At 39.8% G+C, this 20,148-nt stretch overlaps 1 protein-coding gene across 7 annotated transcripts in view; it reads right to left on the reverse strand.

The window, feature by feature from the left end:
• The window catches only part of SH3KBP1 (SH3 domain containing kinase binding protein 1), a 380,231-nt gene that overhangs the window by 67,757 nt on the left and 292,326 nt on the right, over window positions 1-20,148 (reverse strand). For all 7 annotated transcript variants that reach the window (XM_053578955.1, XM_053578961.1, XM_053578958.1 and 4 more), the window contains one exon: window positions 5,839-5,946. In XM_053578955.1, coding sequence (XP_053434930.1) covers window positions 5,839-5,946 — 108 coding nt within the window. The remainder of the gene's footprint in view (window positions 1-5,838; window positions 5,947-20,148) is intronic.

Consider the following 20,148-nt stretch of genomic DNA (forward strand, 5'->3'; position numbering starts at 1 on the left):
TAGGCCACACTTGGGTGACATTAACTCCTTGAGAAGCCATATTCCTTTGCATGTGAAATGACCCAGGAAACTAAACATATAAGACAAATAATATTGTAGTGAATTTTTTTCCATAAGATTGCTTATTGGAAAGCACATATTTATTTCTTTTGGAAGACTTTTTTAAAAAGGGAAAGAATTTACTGGGCATCCTTGGAAATAATTATAGTAGTTCTCGAAATGAGGAACAAAGAAAATTCTGCCTAAGAACAGATTTTATGAACTCAGTTATCAGAAGATAGGGGCTAAGGGGCCTTCTAAGAACTTGGAGGAGGTAGTTAAACCAGCAACATTCATATTTGGTGGATTAGCTATTGTGGGAATAGAGCAAGAGATATCTTTTTCAGTAAAAGTTTGGAACTTGCAAAACTTCTGCTGAGTGATCTGAAACAATCTTAAGAGGCAGTGTTCACATGATTATAACTGAAAAAATGGGAAATCTAATTGATTGCATCATAGTGTATCTGGAGATTGATGTCAGTAGGAGGAGTGTGGAACAGGTCAGTCACGGAAACAAACAAACAAAAAAATGGAGAGCTGCTGAGGCCAATAATACAGCACTCCTGCAAGCATTATCTGGGCTTAGCTGAGTTCAACACACAGCTTCCTTTGCAAACCATCCCCTTTGGTACAGGAGGGGACCTCAAGAGATACAGGAGGGGACCTCAAGACTCTTTGTAAGGATAAGAAACTCCGCTTGATTTAACTCCTCATCCTCCCAGCAAGCACTGGATAAATGTGGTTTTTTGTGGAACCTGGCTTCTAAGGAATCAGATCTGCAGGGGGCAAATGCTTTGGGCAGGTAGAACCATGCATTCCAGGCTAGTTGGCATCTGAGTCTTGTTGCCATTAGTAAGCCAGCAGCCTGCTACCCGGTAAGACCCTGTGAGTCAGCAAAAGCAAGCCTGCATCACAGAAGTCACGAGGATATCCGTGAGCATCTGAGGGCAGGTTTCTGAGGCCCTAAGGCTAAGAAGTAGCGAAGCATTCACTAGGGAAGCACCTGTGGGGATCTTAGCAATGCCCTCATTCTTGACATGGCACAAACTTTGAAAAACCCTCCTAATCAAAGCACGGTAGCTCTGTAACACCTTCTTCTGATGATAGGAATGGTTTCTCTTAAAAGAACCAAAGCCAGAGACTTTCTTAAAATACCATCTTTCAGAAACACTATGTTTCGGAATAACTATTCTAATTTTTTCTTTTAAATGAGTTGTTTCTTCCGCTGTTCTTTATTTTTTTGTTGTTCTTTTTTATTGTTGAGTATTCATTAAGGGTACAAGAAACTAGGTTACACTGATTGCATTTGTTAGGTGAAGTCTCTCTTATAATTGTGTCTTGCCCCCAAAAGGTGTGTCACACATCGAGACTCCACCCCCTCCCTCCTTCCCTCTCTCTGCTCTTCCTTTCCCCATCTTCTGCTGTTCTCAAGAGTCCAAGTTCCCTGTTATCCTTCAGTAACAATGACAGAATACATGCATTGCTTCATTAGAGGTTTCAGAATATTGAATATTTCTATTCTGGTGTTTGATTGTACTGTCAAGGCTCAAAATAAATAGACGGCCATTGAATCTTGGTTCTCTTATAAATAGCTTACATAATTGCTCTAAAATATGTACCGAGAGATCAATGTATGCCCTCCTGGAATATCTTGAAGAAAAGGCCTCAAAGAGAGAATCCACTAAGTGCTCACAGAAAGAAAGACGGCCAAGAATTCCAAAAGGCCTTGTGGTAACCATCTGAATTCACAACCCAGCAAAAAATACATCAGCTTCATCAGAATGCTCTGTGATGCCTTCTGAGTCAAGAGGCCTACTGTTAAATACATGCTGTTTGCTTCAGTCTGCCTTAATCATCACAGATCACCCTCTTTTCTGGGTGAATGGCTACAACCCCAGTCACTGGCAAGACAAGATGACATCTGCTGAAACCAGTGGCAGAATGTTTCAGACTCTGTCATTCATATAGTGCCTTGATGTTAATGATTCTAATCATCTTTACACTGTCAACTCAGCAAATGATAGCCCCATCTCCAGTCTCATTGCCACCAATTCACCAGAACTTTAGGTGCAGCAATAAAGGCTGGCATAGCAACCAATGTAAAGCTGGTTGGCTGGTTTTATAGACCAGAGGGGATGAAAAAAGATGTTAGACTTTGAATTTCTAAAAGCTAAGTGCTACATTATACAATCACTTTTTAGCTGTAGCTATCACTTTGTCTGACAGGTATGACTATTGTTTCCCTAAAATTGGGTGTTATGCTTCATAGGGACAAGGTTAAAAGACTTATCAGAGGAATGGTAGCTATCTGTCTGGGATTTTAGAGATTCCCTTGGGGGTCCCAAAGAGCATTCATGCCCGAATGAGCAAGCCAAGCTGAGTCTACCCAACAGTGACAACTTCGCTCTCCCAGTGGAAATACTTCCCATAATAGCTTATGTAACACAGAGCTTCTAGAAAAGCACACTACGGAGAATATCTCACCTGAGTGAATTCATTGCCTCATAAAAATAAGACCAGGAACTAGAAGGCAGGGAGGGGGACACAATGAAGGCAACTACAGGCTTTACCCAGTTTTTTAAAAAATGATACAGATTTTACTCTACCCTGCAAAACCCTATTGCCTATCACCACAAAAAGGAAAACTTTATGAGGTAATGCATATGTTAGCTAGATTTAGTCAATCCACAATGCATACATACTTTAAAGTATCATGTAGTACACAGTAAATACACTTTTTAAAAAAAATATACCACCTTAATCAGAAGCAATAAGGTGGCAAATGTCTAAGAGGATGGCCGCTTGCCAAAACTCCCTGGCCAAAGAGAGAAGAGTCACCATGAAGGTCTTGATATCTACACATTTTAGGACATGACCAGCTTTTACCAGCCTCCCAAAGGCAGGTGAGAAGGGTGAAAGAGGCGGTTGGTATGGCCCCTTTGCCTTCTCTCACTTAGGCCTAGAAAAAACATCCTTTCAGACAGGTCTGGCAGGTCTCTACAGCCTTAAACGCCAGACCTGCTGCCTAACTTTAAGCCAGGGGTCCTCAAACTATGGCCCGTGGGCCACATGCGGCGGTGTGATTGTATTTGTTCCCATTTTGTTTTTTTACTTCAAAATAATATATGTGCAGTGCGCATAGGAATTTGTTCATAGTTCTTTTTTTTTTTTTTTTGTAGAGACAGAGTCTCACTGTACCGCCCTTGGTAGAGTGCTGTGGCGTCACACGGCTCACAGCAACCTCTAACTCTTGGGCTTATGCGATTCTCTTGCCTCAGCCTCCTGAGCAGCTGGGACTACAGGCGCCCACCACAACGCCCAGCTGTTTTTTTGTTGCAGTTTGGCCGGGGCTGGGTTTGAACCCGCCACCCTCGGCATATGGGGCCGGCGCCCTACTCACTGAGCCATAGGCGCCGCCCTGTTCATAGTTTTTTTTAAAACTATAGTCCAGCCCTCCAACGGTCTGAGGGACAGTGAACTGGCCCCCTGTTTAAAAAGTTTGAGGACCCCTTCTCTAAGCCCACAAGGGCAGCAACTGTGTGTATGCTTCTTTTCCAGTCAACCAGCATGGCAACCAGTCCAGAGAACAGATCAATGAATGTCAAGTAAGTGAATGAATGAAAATATAACACAATCATCAGGCAGCAGATCCAGAAAAAAATATAAGAAATAACATGAAGATTATGCCAATCTGTGGTCACATGTCTCTACAAATGTATTTTATAAATTCCTAGATTTCTTTTTCATGGCTATTTAGTTGCTTTTATTTTTTTATTTTTATTTTTTTATGATGTATGATGCATTTGGCTTACCAGGGAAACTCATCAAGACATCAAGATAACTGTGCTGATTTAATCAGCTGAAGGGAAAAGAACCAGAGTTAGCCTTCTATCAGCAATTCATAGTTTTAGCTGGAGCCTTCCTCTGTCATGATGACAGTAATTATAAAGACTAGAATAGTTAACCTATATGTGGCATTCACAAATTACCAGCATTGTGCTGATGAATTTATGTGCATTACCTCAGTAAATATTCTCAACAGTTTAACAAGGTAGGTACAATTATTCTCACAATTTTATGACTGAGAATACTGAGGTTTAGAGACATTCAATGACTCAGCCTTGGGTACAGAACAAGTAAGTGACAGAGTCAGGTTCCAAACCCAGGTCTAGATGATGCCGCAGACTAGAGTCATGACCACTGTACTCTGTAAATGTTTTCCAAACCTCCTTCCTGTCTCCTATTATTTCAAAACATTTCCAGTCATTACTGAGTGTTTGGTGTCTCCTTTTCTAAGTGACTAATTTTGTCAAATTAGTCCAGCATTGCTTACAGTCATCACTAAAAACATTAAAGTGGTTTTACTTGGTGGAAAATTTCTTTATTGAATGATGAGCTCTTCTCTACAATATGAATTTATTTTCCTCCCAAAATATGGGAGGGAGACTGGCTGGTAGGGTTGTCATCACTTAGATACCTGCTTCCTGCTCTTATAGTAGTGCTTCTCAAACTGTAATATACAAACAGATCACCTAAGAAGCTTGCTAAAATATAGATTCCAATTCACCAGGTCTGGGATGGAGTCTGACCATTTCCAACAAGCTCTAAGGTGATGCTGAGGCTGCTGGTCCATGGACCACACTTTTGAGTATCAAGGATCTAGAAAACATTAGGAAGCAGAATCCAAATTCTCCAGAACCAAAATTCAGTTATCAAGAGAGAATAACAAGTGTGGAACAGAACATCCTTCACCTAAACAATATAAGAAAGTGATCAAAAAGCCTAAAAAGTGTGGCTTTAGCCTTCAAATCAACCGAACAGTCTATGGGGCATAGTCTTGGCAGGTGCCAACACCATCTAGCTTAAACAATGACCTCTGTTCATCTAAGCAGCACAGACATCATTAAATGTTAGCTTAGAATCCTTGGCAACCAACCCACTAGCATTATCGCTATCCTTCCCATACCTCAGCTTGACCAGAATGGTGATGTGTCACGGTCAGGTTTAGCATCAGCCAGAGCCTCTGAGCATGAAGAGGGCCCACGATGGGAAAGGTAGACAGAAGTCATGCAAAAGCCTGAACAAAGAGCCCTGAGGTGCAGAACAGGATGGATAAGACAAAATATCAAGAACCTGGCCTTTAACACAAGACAAAATCGCTGTCCCCTTATGCTGTAAAGTGCTTGTAACTTTGCAACATTTCTTATTACATCATTAGCAAGAAAATACACTTTGAGGCAAGCAAGGATGGATGGGCTCATTTCAACAACAGCATCATCAAATGGATTCCCACAAAGAAAGTGAAAACACAGATGAGAGATGTATATCTAGAGATATATGTATACACAAACATATGCAAATACAGCATAGAAAACTTAGCAGGCCTCACTCTGTATCTACTATATGCTTTCCAGCCACTTCCATAACATTGGCTACTTTACCACCCCAAAGGACCATGCTATGTGGGATGCATGCAGTCCACCTACCAAATAGAGCACCCAAGATTCTCACAGTTTATTTGGTTACTCAAATATGCTAGGTACTAGTGCTTTACACACATTATCTTGTTTATATACGCAACAACTCTAGAATAGAGATCACTGGTGCCTGCTGACAGACCAGTCCATGCTGAACTTGTTTGTTGTAGGGTACAGGGCAGCCAGGGGTCCAGAATCCCAGTCTGTTCAAAAGCCAGTGCTCTTCAAGTTTACACCAAACTTTCCCCCATCCTCCATTCACCATCCCAAATCCCAAAATGGAAGCATGTGGAGCACTGAGAACAAAGCCAGGGAGACTTACATTTCCCTCCTTTTCAAAGTCGGGTGGAAGTAACTTCACAAAGTTATCGGGAAACACTCCTCGTCTGCCGTTGAGCTCTCCTTCCCACCAGCCTGCATCAATGCAGTCCTAGGAAACAGGAGAACAGAGAATAAGAAATAGGGGCAAGCACCCTCTAGAGAGGTCTGAACCCTTTTTGAGAGAATAAAAGTCCTTTACCTGAGGCTGTTATCTATGAGACAATAGTTACTAAGTCAGAGCAAACCCCAAAGTCAGAGGGGAGAACAAAAGCTTAAGTTGGCTGGGACTGCAGGTTGGGACTCAAAACCCAATGCTACTTTTAGATCAATAAGGTCTTCTTTTTTTTCTCTTTATAAAGATGGGAGAGTATGTATTTTCTTCATTTTACAGAAATAAAAGTTTTTCATTAACTGCAAATATGGCTTAGAAAGTACCACATGCACAAATGTCCTCTGTGATTAGCCTGTCACAAAGCCTGTCAAAATTAAAAAGGGCTTTGCGACAGTCAGCCAAGCATAAGAAAAAAAATCACACCTTATGCAAGCTCATTAACGTGCCGCTCTCCTTCACCTTCGCCTTTGGATGTTGACAGGGCACAGTTGTCATGAAAAGCCCTTCCTTTACCTTATAGCACTCAATGTTTGCTTACCAAATGAATGAATAAATCTATTCATTCTTCCAGATCAAACATGCTTCCCTTTGAAGAATCTCTATTCTGCTCATTCCTTCACATGTTTATTGAGTGCCTACTCTGTGCAATGCACGGAGCCAGGGGCTAGGGAGAGGGCAGCAAGCAAAACTAGCAAGAACCTGGCCTTTGCCACAAGCCCAGTGGCCTCATGGTACTCCTGAGCACACAACTTTGTGCCATAAAACCATTTCTAGATTTTCCCATTTTCAATTGGTTGGAAGTCCAATTCGCTGTAGTTTTATAAACTATCTCACATTAGTCCTCTGCGTCCAATTCCACTTCTACCACCCAATCCAGGACTTGCCTGGCCTACTGTAAACCTCCCTGCTTGGGTATCTCTCCCTACCTAACATACATTACAATATACACATTGCTGTCAAATATGGTGTCCTTGGTAAAAACCCAATCTTCAGACTAGCAAGCAATAACTTCCAGTTGAAGCCCAAAATTAGCAAAGGCTTTCAGAAAACCCTGGTAACACAGAAGACTTTTTAAAGTTACATCTGAACAAGATGATGAAGAAAATTGGGGAGGGGCGGCACCTGTGGCTCAAAGGAATAGGGCACCAGCCCCATATACCAGAGGTGGCGGGTTCAAACCTGGCCCCGGCCAAAAACTGCAAAAAGAAAAAAGAAAAGAAAATTGGGAAGATAATGTTCAGAGCCCATAAAGAAACTCCATGGTGTTCTACACACCAGTGCAGTCTGGAAAAGGACCAGGAGGGCTCAAGCATGAGACACAGAATTGGCCCTTGCTGCAGGTCTCTGTGGAGTCATAGCTTACATGGCTCACTTGTGCCTTGCTAGATCATATATTCCAGCAAGGTAAAGACCACATCTAACTTCTCACCATTATACCCCCAGCCCTATGCATAATGCCCCATATAATAAACATTTGTGAAATCAATGAAGATGCTTTCTAACCTGATTTATGATCTCATATAGTCCAAAACTTGAATTACTACAGGATAAGATGACCTCTATTATAGCTGAACTACTGGGGATTCTATGCAAGTTGGCATAAGGTCAACCTAAGGTGAGAGGTAAATGATCATCACCTTCCCTATCCCAGTGGTATCTGTTAAAAGGATAAACTGACCCCTTAGAAGAGAATGCATTCAGTCCTTAGTCTGAATGCATCAATTAATATCAAAACATAAAAACACTTCAAACATCAAGTTCAGATTTACCAAAAACAAAACAAGGGTTCAAAGGCTTACAACACGAAAGAATGCTTAGCTTTCTGGAAAAATGATAATGAGAAGTTTAGGTAAATAGTCTGGTCCTACCTACGTTACATTACCCCCGAACAATCTAACATCAGTCCCCAAAGAAGGATTTGCAAACAGGGGTAGTAGTGGCAGGATTTGGTGGCTTCTGAGGTTCTTCTGACTCTAAGATATTATGAATGTCATCTATGATACAAAAAACTTAGGAAGGAGGCAGGGGGTAGAATTTCTTTACTCACTAATCCTTGGAAATCAAGTGTTTTGATCCAGAAGGCTCTGCTTCCAAAATTTGTAGAACTTTTTTTTCTTCTTTCTCTTCTTTTTCTGGATTTATCCTCATCTTTGAAACACAACTTAAAACTAACCTTTAGGAAAGTGACTATAACGAATGCTTTACCATTTAACTAACACTCAGTACTATGCTAATTTGTACTCATATTCCACTTACCAAACATCTATTAAATACAAAACATATTTAAGTTCTGTAGGCACTGAGCATTAAACATGCAAACAACATGGTCTCTAACTCCAGGGAACGTAGAGATGTGCATACATATACAGACACATGATATTATGCAAAGTCCTTTTGAATAATAGGTATTGTTTTTTTTAATTGTTGAGGATTCATTGAGGGTACAAAGAACCAGGTTACATTGATTGCATTTGTTAGGTAAAGTCCCTCTTATAATTGTATCCTGCCCCCAAAAGGTGTGTCACACACTGTGACCCCCTGCACCCACCTCCTTCCTTCCCTCTCTTTGCTCTCCCCTTCCCCTACACCCCCACCATGTACTAGGTCATTAATTGTCCTCATATCAGAATTGAGTACATAGGATTCTTGCTACTCCATTCTTGTGATGTTTTACTAAGAATAATGTGTTCCACTTCCATCCGTGTTAATACAAAAGATGTCTTTATCTTTTTGATGGCTGAGTAGTATTCCATGGTACACATATACCATAGCTTGTTAATCCATTCCTGGGTTGGTGGGCATTTAGGCTGTTTCCACATTTTGGTGATTGTAAATTGAGCTGCGATAAACAGTCTAGTGCAAGTGAATAACAGGTATTAAATAAATAAGTGCTCTAGTACCAGAAGCAGAGAGAAACATTAATAGCTTTTTAAACAATCTTAAACCTTTTCAAGCGTGAAAGGTTTACTTATATGAGGACTAGACTTCCCCCCACATTCATTTCAGATCATCTCATACAGAACCATGTCCCCAAAAGGCACTCAAATATTACTTAGTACTATTTTTTCTTTCAAACTTTCTAAATGGTGCAAATTCATGCTTTACCTTAGCCTTATGCAAACAATAACCAAGAACCCTTTTTTTTTAATGTGTGAGAAAAACAGTAAAGGACATTTTAATAAGCAAAAACCTGTCCAGGATAACTTTAGAACACATGCATGATGCCTACAGGGGAAATCAGTGCAAAGTGACACATTTATCATATCTGTCTCATTGGTGATGACCAGCTTGGAGGGCTCATGTATACTCTGCTTCTTAAGGAAAACATGAGCAGTGCTAATCTTCATATAATTCAAAGTTAGAAAGGCAAGGTATGAAGGGAGAACACAATAAATCTAATTGTTCTGATGGGTGTAAGAACAAACACAAAGCCCATGGATGAGATAAGCACAATCAAAAGAGAAAACTGCCTGTGTGATTTTGAATACTTGCAGAAGCAGAAAAGGGAGCCCAATGTGGAACAGAAAGCAGGCTCAGGGTGAGGATGGCTGGAGTGGGATGGAGACTTACAGAGAATCAAGGTGTTTTTTTTTTTTTTTTTTTTTCTAGCAACAGAAGCTAATTTAAGAGAAAGAGGAATAATTCTGACAGCAAAATGAGAAGTGAAAATAAGTCCTCTTTAACAAACCAGACAAAAGAACTAGTCTTTTGATGACAGAGATGAAGTGAGAATTATTTGTACGAGGGTTATACTTCCAGAAGTGTAAAATAGCAGCAAATTCAATTTATTTATTAAGAACTTAAAATATGTAAGATAGAAGAGGAATCCAGGGGAAAAGAGAAAATCATCATGTCCTCATGGGGCTCACAAGTGCAGAGCCTAGTGGGAGAGGCAGATTCAAATGAAAATGGCACAGAAACACTGGTAGGAGTGCTGGGCTGGATTTAAAAACTGGTGGGACTAAGAAAAGCCAGGCAGCCTGAAGAAGAGAGCCAGGGCAAGGACCAAGACAATGAGAAAGGCCAAAGGTAGGATCACAGAGTGTGAAGAAGGGGAAGAGGGAGAGTGGGACACTGCTCATGGAAGAGAATGTTCAAGAACAAACCAACATCTACTGAATAGTGATGCAAGGTGTGATGCAAGGCAGCACCCATGAGTCACAGGGGCAGAATGGACAGGCAGGTGGTCAAAGACTTGTGAGGCCAGCATGCCATCAGAGCGGAAGCAGATCTTCCCCAAGGAAGATGGCAGGAGTTGAACGAACGCTGGACTATGAGGCAGAAGCTGACCACTAAGGAGAAGGGTGAGATGACTAAAGTACTGTAATTTTTTTCTAAACCTGGTGCACTACAAATAAATACCAGGACCACAGGTGTAACCCAAGACAGTCATCACTCTAGTGGATTTTCAGATTCTTAACAGGATGAGAATGGTAGTGTGGGCCAGTGAAGGCATGAATTGAAGCGGGAGGTGGAAATGAATAAAGGAGCAGCATGTAGATGAAAGCTTCCAGAAAACATAATACTTAGAAATTAGCTCTACTGGCATGAAAGCAGAGGAAAGAAGACGTGGACTCTTATCAAGATCATGGAATGAAATCATATTTCTGACATATGTTCACTCTTCCATAGTCAAGTTCTCAAAATGGCCCAAATGGTTTCTCTATGCCTCATCATCAGGAGAGTAAAATATGATCACGTTTCCCTACAAAATACAAATGATGTTTTTCTTTTTAAAGAATGAATTTATAGAGCCTTAGGCACTCTGCAGCCCAACCTTTATGTTCTGCACTCTCTGGGCTTATTTGTTCTCAACTAGCATACTAGAGCAATAGTGAGCTCACTATGTCACAAGGCAGCCATTCCTTATTTTGTCTGACACATTCAAGTGGAACTTAGAGAGAGGTGGAAGAGAGTAAGTGTGGGCCATGGAACACTCAAGCCATTCACTAGTGATGAAAGCTCCCTGCATCGCTGTCTCTTGAGACACCTGAGAGTCTTTGCAAGGTGTAACGAGTGACACAATTGCTGGTTGCTGTTATTGTCATTAGTGTGTTATATGGACCAGTCCTGAGGCACAATATGACTGGGAAAGCTTCTTAATTAAACTCACATGCATTTGTCATGTGACCCAGCACACCAATCTCAGGTGCAGAGGAGCCACTCTCAGTCCCTGCTCCCTTGTATGAAACCCCCTGGCAGCAGTTCAGACACTTGGGGGGGTGCCAAGGGAGGGATGCCAAGACCCCAGGGTGTGTCTGAGGAAGGAGGCTTTGCCCAGACTTCAACATTGTGCCTCAGTCTGTTCGATCCTGCCAGCCTGGTCCTGGATAAGCTGGCTGAAGCGCTCCAGCACTGCACACAACTATCATGCCAGAGACCAGCTGAGAATGACTCCCTGACACATGGCCTTTGGCACAGAGAGGACCACATGAGCTGGGAGTCACCACTGAGACCTGGTGTGCCTACCTCTAGTCTGACCACTTCGCATTGTTACAAAAGACAAACTTGCTACCTGACTTGTAAATTGGTTAAAAGAATGAGCTACAACCTCTTCTTGGGCTGTTCTGTCAAGAGTACAAAGTAAAATATTAGATGAGTAGCTCTCAAATCTGGCTACACATGTAGAAATACCTGGGAATTTAAAAAAAATCTTGATGCCTGGACCAGGTCACACACCCATTAAATCACAATATTTTTTTTTAAAGTGGGGGAAGGTTTAGGAAATCAGTACTTCTAAAAAGTCCTTAGCTCATTCCATTGTGCAAGTTACAAATCAGTGATTTAGACCACTATTTCTCAAACTCCAATGGGCATACTTCTCACTTAGGGATCTTGTAAAAATGCCAGTTTGAATTCAATAGGTCTGGGGCAGGTCTGAGATTCAGCTTTTCTAAGAGGTCCCTGGGTGATCTCAGTGCTGCTGTTCTGTGGACCACACTTTGAGTAGCAAGGTTCTTGAAATGGTATGCTCCTTGCAAATGAGGATCTTATCTTCACACCTTTGTATCTACCTAATACCTAGTAAAGAACCTGGCACATAGCAACTGTGAATAAATGTTGGCTGAAAAGATGAATAGATGGATGGGCCAATCTTCCCCCCCAGACTGTTAATTGTATTTCTCTCAATTTTCAGACATCAGGAGTAAGGTCAAGTTGAACAAAGAGAAGACAGGTGCAGATTAGCTACACAAAGTAAGCTTCATCTACATGATCAGGCTTACCTACTGATCTGCACTGAATTTGTTTCTTGTTTATAACTATGGTTAAAAACTTAGAAAGTACCCCCTCTCAAAGGTAGGCCACATTTTCTCAGGCATTATAAGTGTCTTCTTTGAGTTTAAATGAGAATATACAACTTAGAAATGTATATTTCAGGCTGGGTGAGGTGGCTCACCACCTGTAATCTTAGCACTCTGGGAGACTGAGGCAGGTGAATCCTTTGAGCTCAGGAGTTCAAGACCAGCCTGAGCAAGAGCAAGACCTTGTCTCTACTAAAAATAGAAAAACTAGCTAGGTGTAGTGGCATATGCCTGTAGTTCCAGCTACTTGGGCAGCTAAGGCAAGAGGATCGCTCAAGCCCAAGAGTTTGAGGGTGCTGTGAATTATTGATGCCATGGCATTCTACCAAGGGTGACAAAGTAAGACTCTGTCCCCACCCCCCCAAAAAAGAAATGGACATTTCAAATTAAAAAAAAAAAATGAATTCACCATCTGGTCCAAATGAAAAAGAGACATACCCTGCTCAGTCACTCCTTCTGGTAGTCAGCTGTCCCCATGCTCCCTAGTACCAATTTCCCAGAAGTTATCCATTGTGGCTATTTCTCATAACCTTCCCTGATGACTGATATTATTTGAGGAAAAGGTGAGCAGTGTACAATTTCAGTGAGGCTGCTAAGTGAGCCTCAGACTGCCCCAGGGGGGCTCTCACCCTCAGCATCCAACAGCAGCAGGGAAAGCCTGCTTAGTATTCGATAATGAATGCCTGGAGCTTGGGGGCAGGTGCTGTTGAAAGGAAGTTCCACGGAATCCGGAGCCCAGGAGCACTCGGCTCTGCCTCTGCTTGTTAACACCTCCCCAAGAGATGCAATTATTCTGCATGGCTTGGATTTCTGCTCAGAATTTCCAACTTCCCATAAGTCAGTTACCAAAGCAGGCTCATCCACCTGGTTTATGAGGTAACAGGAAGAAAAAAAAAGAACTATGGTCTGTGTCAGAAGAAAGGTCTGACAGACCATAGTTAAAGAGGGAAGCCAGTCCTAAGGACAAGCCCACTCAAGAAAATGCCACATCCCAAGTGTCAACACTCCAGATAATCGCTTAAGGAGTCGTTCCCTGTTTTGTGATACCAGGAAGTCATGACCTAGAGTTCAACTACTTGTAAAAAATCTTGGCTTCTTACTGGGCAACATCTTATAGGTTTTGCTATACTAATTTCTGCTTTTTTATTTTACATATTACACAAGTGGTAACAAAAAATTGGATGTATAACACACAAAAAGCAATAAATACTTCCTTTTGGACATGCTAATATTAACTGACGCACATACTGATGCTTAAAAAATGTTCAATGAAATGCACCCATGTCTTTGACAAGCTACCCATACCTCATATTTTCCTGCTTCTTCACAGATCTAGTCATTTGTGATTATATCATCTCAACAACTGTGCGTGCTGCGCTGTTGAGAGACTGAATTTTGCCATCTTCCTTGCAAGAGTGTTGACTTCTGTTATGGTGGGCAAGCTACTTGCAAAATCAGCCTGACCTGATAAGCCTTGGTTAATAGCAGTGTTTTTCAACCATTTTTATCTTATAGCACACTTAAACCTATAGTTAAACTTCCATGGCACATTTACATTGATCAAAAAAGAGAGTAAAAAAAGAATATACTTACTGCACTTTGACCTTCTTTTGAAAATAATTTAATTAATGATCTTATAAAATTTTCTTGACACACCAGTTGAAAATTTAGGTTTACAGGCTTTGTTCTGGTAAGTCTAGGGTAACACTACTCCTGTCACTGGTTTTTCTTATTCACAATTGCTAAGCACTCCTGGTTTTTCTACTCTGCTTGGCCAGAACTCCAATCAACATCTCCCATCACTGGTGATCTCTGGGATCAGCTTCCCAAGTTCTTATTTTCTGCCTTGCCTAGTGGAGTCTTGCTCTACATTAATCCCAAGCTTAGTATTTGGCTAAAGACTCCAATCTACAGATTTCTGGAACTCTTTATTTGTAAAGCTCATTCCTCTGCAGTTCCCAGCCCTAAGAATTTGAGTCACCTCAGCAGTGCTAACTTACAATTTCTATCTCCTCTCCCCAATGAGTCTGCTGCTCTTTGTTTGGGTGACACTGCCCAAACAATTTAGAAATGGCCTCCAGGCAAAAAGCCAGGACTGACATAAAACTCACTTTTACGTTTCCCTCTCTCCAGGACCACCTCACTTTGCTACACATTGTCCAATGTCTAAAAACAGCTGCTTTGTATATTGTGTGCAATGTTATTAGAGTTGTCCACGGCAGGAGGCTATGCCTCAGACCCTTTACTCCATCATAGCTGCAACCAAAAGTTGTATACTACCTTAAAAAGATTGTTTCTTTAATTAGAGTGAATTTACTTCATTCTAGATATAATAGAACTTTAAGCTCTATCTTTAAAAGTCTGAGCTATTTCAAGGTCTAATTCCCAAAAGAAGTCCTAGAGAAAGAATGTGTGAAATGAAGATACATACGAGGGTTTTTAATTATCCTGGAGTTTCCTTTGCTAGTCTTATGTTCCTTTCTCTAACAAGGAAGGTGAAGTATTCCCTAAGGTAAAGTACAGCCATCATTAAACATCTTTATACAGAAAGACAAATACTGCAGTGAGTTAGTGCCACCCAACCCTTTTCAGATAATGGCACATAGGTAAAATGATAATATTTTTATGACATCCTGCTGGATGCCAAAGGTTGTTGAAAGCCTTCAGCCCAGAGGGGGTTTCCAACCACCTAAGGCCTTTCCCATTTGCTCTGGAGAGCTCAGGGGACCATTCTCCTACACTCATAGCACATGGGTTAGGAAATAAATGCTACAGAAGTAACCTTTAAGTCCTGATATCACTAAGCAATAACAAAAGCTGAAACCAAATCTCAGTCCCCTGAAAGAGAACAGAGTTCCACAGGCCCTAAGACAGTCACAAAGGCCCTAAAACAGTCACAAAGGCAGGAATCAGCAAGGTCTGAGGGGATTTTGACAGAAGACAACCAAGGGTAAAAGTCCTAAAGGCCTCTGTGCTCACAGCCTGTTTCCCTCTTAGAAAAAGATGTCCTCCTTCCTTCCCTTCCTCCTTTCTTTCTATTTTTTTTTTTGAGACAGTGTCACTTTGTCACCCTCAGTAGAGTGCTGTGACATCATAGCTCACAGAAACCTCAAATTCTTGGGCTCAAGTGGTCCTCTTACCTCAGCCCCTGAGTAAATGGGACTACAGGCACTCACCACAACACCCAGCTATTTTTAGAGATTGGGTCTCACTCTAGCTCGGGCTGGTCTCCAACTCCTGAGCTCAAGCAATCCACCCACCTCAGCCTCCCAGAGTGTTAGGATTACAGGTGTGAGCTACGGTGCCCAGCCAGAAAAAGATGTTTCAATGTGAAGACTCTTTAGAGAACAGAACCCAACAGATACTGCCATGTTGGCCCAATTCCAGGGTCACTGTCCATAATAGGTACCTCCTAGAATTGCAGGACATGGCTATATAGTTTACACACAACAAATAAACCAGAATTACTTATTGATTTCTCTATTCCTTTGCAGCATTATTTGATCTTAAGTCTTCTCAGAAAATGTTTATGCTTTTATAGACTTTATTCCAATTTCAGAAGACTTCCTACCCTCATAAATCCACTTCAAAGGTCAGTAATCATGTAAAAAGAAGATTCCTATATAGAGAGGGCCATTCCCATGTCCTTGGAACCTGACTAAGCATGCTGGGAGACATTAATGTATATGAGAACATAAGAACAAGTCAAACACAAAATACAAACTCCAAAGGTAGCATTTTTACCTGTTTCTGTCATTTAAACATAATCAAGTATGCAAATTTATGTAACAATATGTTTTCACAGAAACTTCCCATTTTCTACTTACTAGGTCATTTACATTGAGATGACCACTTAATGTTAAATCTTTGAAGCTATTTCTAATGGCACTTTTAGCTTATCTACAGCACCATGGCTACAGGTACAGTTCACTTCTCCAAGAAGTGCCTCCTATAGCTGAGTTTTCATTTATGTTTGGAGAACTGTATTGACTCTGCATTGAAATACATGCTTTTCTTCCATTAAAAGGACAGTACATATGACTAGATCATATTGCCTCATTGATAAAGACAGTGGCATTCATAAAGCATCTTTTAGTATGTTTTAAGAGATTTTCTTAGCTCTTGGAATCTCTCTAAGAGATACAAAGAAAGCTGTAAAGGGGAAGAAAGGGTACTCTTCATTTCACAGATAAGGACTTGGAAGGAATAAAAGATAAAGGGCAGAGTCATGATCATTTTGAAGGTCAAGAACACTGAAGCCAGCTCCAGCAGCTATTAGCAAATTCCTAAAGTCCTATCTTCTACTTCCATTTTTCACCAGCAAAATCTATATTTCTCTTAAGAAGTTTTTCCATTAGGAAAACATTTCTTGCCTTAAAAATTTCTTTGGTGCCTTTTAATTTATACTTAGCCGATTTAGTTTCTAGGCCTGTGCAGTGAGTGAAAAATATAATTCCCAAATCAAAGCCAGGCCCTCAGGCCGTTCAGCTGAGTCCAAGCCAGACCAATGGAGTATGGCTACATCTGTTTGCTTCCTTAGTGGGGGGGGGGGAGAGAAACACAGGGGCAGGGAAAGACTCCAATGTGAAAGATCTATGGCCTTGTATTACAAAAGATATATTCTGAGGAAGATTTAGAACAAAACCAGGATACTTGGAATTCATGCAATTATGTATCAGGCAATTCCTTACTGAATACTGGGGCTCTGTTGGCCTCGTAAGAAAAACAGACCAGCCAACAACATTCTCTTAACAATGTCTTTGCAGAACAAGTTTTTAACTTTGCTGAAGTCCAAATTAGCAATTTTTTCTTTTATGGTTTGTGCTTTTGGTATTATGTCTAACAATTCTTTTCCTATACTTTCATAAATGATGTTTTATGTTTTACATGTAGATGTATGGTCCATTTTGAGTTAATTTTTGTATAATTTGTTAGGCTTAGGTTGGGGTTCTTTTTTTCCTGGCCTGTGGATGTCCAGTTGTGTGAACATCATTTCTTGAAATTATTATCCTTTCCCTCTTGTCTTTGTACCTTTGTTAAAAATTAATTGGCTGGATTTTTATAGGTCTATTTCTAGATACTCTATTTCAGGGGCCAACAAACTACAGCCCATTGACCAAATCTGTGCTGCCACCTATTTCTCTATAACCCACAAGCTAAGAATAGTTTTTACATTTTTAAATGGTTAAAAAGAAATCAAAAGAAGAATATTTCAAGAAATATGAAAATTACATGTTATTGAAATTTAAGTGTCCACAAATAAAGTTTTATTGGAATTCAGCCATACCCATTCATTTACCTCTATGGCTGCTTTCGCTCTGCAATGACAAAGTTGAGTAATCATCACAGAGACGGCACAGCCCACAAGGCCAAAGATATTTACTCTCTGGCCCTTTACAGAAGTTTGCCAAACATTGATCTAAGACAGGGGTCCTCAAACTTTTTAAACAGGGGGCAGTTCACTGTCCCTCAGAGCGTTGGAGGGCCGGACTATAGTTAAAAAAAAAAAAAATGAACAAATTCCTATGCACACTGTACATATCTTATTTTGAAGTAAAAAAACAAAATGGGAACAAATAAAATCATACCACCTCATGTGGCCCGCGGGCCGTACTTTGAGGACCCCTGATGAAGATCCTTGAATGCATCCATGTAGAATTTTAGGGGTTCTTTGAATACCACTATAAAAAAATACCATCAGGATAGAAGCTTTGAATAGAAATGCTGAAATCCCTGAGGTGAGCAGAAAAAGAATGCATTTAATAGCTGGCTACCCTTTCCAACTAGGACTAAAATATAAAAGTCATAAGTAAAACTATTCTTAAAAGAATGAATTTTACTACACTAGATAGCTATAAACTGAGGAAATTTTAAATCTAAAAGGCATTTATTTTAATGACTCTTCTTAAATATCTGAGTCATAAACTAAAAAATATTTATAATATGAAAGATGACAAGTTAATATCATTAATGTAAGGTCTTTATAAAAATCAATTGGAAGTGATACATAAATTTTTTAAGTTTAGTAATCATTTTTAAAATTCAGAATTAGTAGAGATTAAATCATATTAGCAGAGATTAAAAAGAATGATATTATTAAAGGATGCCAAGGATAGAGAAATACTCTCAGACATTTCTGTAAGGAAACAAAATTGGCACAATCTTTCAGAATATGTCAAAAAATGCACTGATGCAGCATTACATTTAGCAATTTATCATTAGGAAATAATAACTGCTGACATTTACTAGCATCTATTATAAGCCAGGTTTTCGAGCTGCTTTATCTACTTTAACTCATTTAATCTTCTTAAGACTTGAGAGATACGTACTATTTTCACCCTCACTTCACAGATGTGAAAACAGAGGCACAGAGAAATGAGCAACCAGCTCAAGGTCACACAGCTCATCGAAAACAGCAGAAATAATTATGTGCACAAAGATTTATAAACAAGGCGATGACTATATGCAAAATGGTCTAAAATAGAGAAAAAACTGGAAACAAACTAAATATAAAAGAGGATTGTATTCCTCTGTCCATAACAGTAGGATGATAAGGAATCATTTAACCATGCTACCAAAGACAATAATTTTTGACAAAGGTTATTACAAAATAGTGTATATAATATGTTCTCATTTTTATTATAAACTATAATTACATGCATGTATGGAAAAAGTCTGGAAGAACAATTGCTAAAATATTAACAAAGGTATGTAAAGGTAATAAGGTCACCAGTAATTTTGAGTTTTCTTTGTATTTTTCTGTTTTGTTTTCATCTTTTTCTCCAAGAGTATTACTTATAAAATTTTAAAGTATTACTTAAAAGTGTATCCAATGCCACTTTTCACCTCAGAAAGCATACATTTTAATAAAATGCAAATGTGAAGGTAAAGAGCTTTTAGATAAGATAGGAGCTATATAATTGCAATAAATTACTTTTATTCTAGGAACAGTTAAAATAAATAATTTAGAAGAATTTCAAGGAAAGTACTGACCTTAATTTCAGAACAGTTCAATATACCAAGAAAGAACATTCAGTCACCAGGCAGTTGTCTTTTTATCTTCCTAAAATAAGTTATCATAGTAATAACTATTACTTAACTTTTATGTTTCTACAGCAATTTTAGCTACATCATCTCAGTTAATCCTCACAACACCCCTCTCAGAGTAACACAAATAGAAAGGTTGGAAATAGAAAACAGAAAAAAAGTGGATTTTCTCTAATTCCTTAAGACACCTGCAGATTTTTCTGTGTGTTTCGGGGGGCAGGGGGATGTGTCCCAAGAGGGTGTTGCAAAGATTACTGATGTCCTGCCAACTTAAGCATTGCATTCTGGACAGATACGACAATTAGGCTGAACAAACACAGGGTCCCTTTAAACAGTTTTATATAATTTGTGGAGGGACATGAATCTGGGAATTTGCATCAACTGCAAACTCATCTATCTATGACGCAAAGGAAAACTCTGTAATAATGACCTCCAAAATTTTGACTGTAAAAATGACTGTTTACTGGTAAACTATTTTCTCCTACCCAAAACCCTACATTTACCATCCTCAGCTAATTTAAAACTGTGTGTGTGTGGTGGCAAACAAGCTTAGTGAAGAAGAGTTTTGATTAAATGTTCTTAGGCTGTCATGATTCTTCTCACTCATCTCTGTGTCTTGGCTGGTTACTTTTAAGAGAAAACAAAACAGCAGCAAACTGTATTCCTTTCGCTTTCAAATCCTCTGAGATCTACTGTGACTTCTGTCTTGAATAGGACATATGCAATCTAACATGACAGGCCTTGCTGTAAGAAATATATTCAATGACATAAATGACTCATTTGCTGAACATAGACATTTTTCAAATATGTGTAAACCCAGATGATCCCAAACCTATGCTTAACTTTCTCA

The sequence above is a fragment of the Nycticebus coucang genome, chromosome X (genome assembly GCF_027406575.1).
Source record: "Nycticebus coucang isolate mNycCou1 chromosome X, mNycCou1.pri, whole genome shotgun sequence".
Classification (NCBI taxonomy): domain Eukaryota; kingdom Metazoa; phylum Chordata; class Mammalia; order Primates; family Lorisidae; genus Nycticebus; species Nycticebus coucang.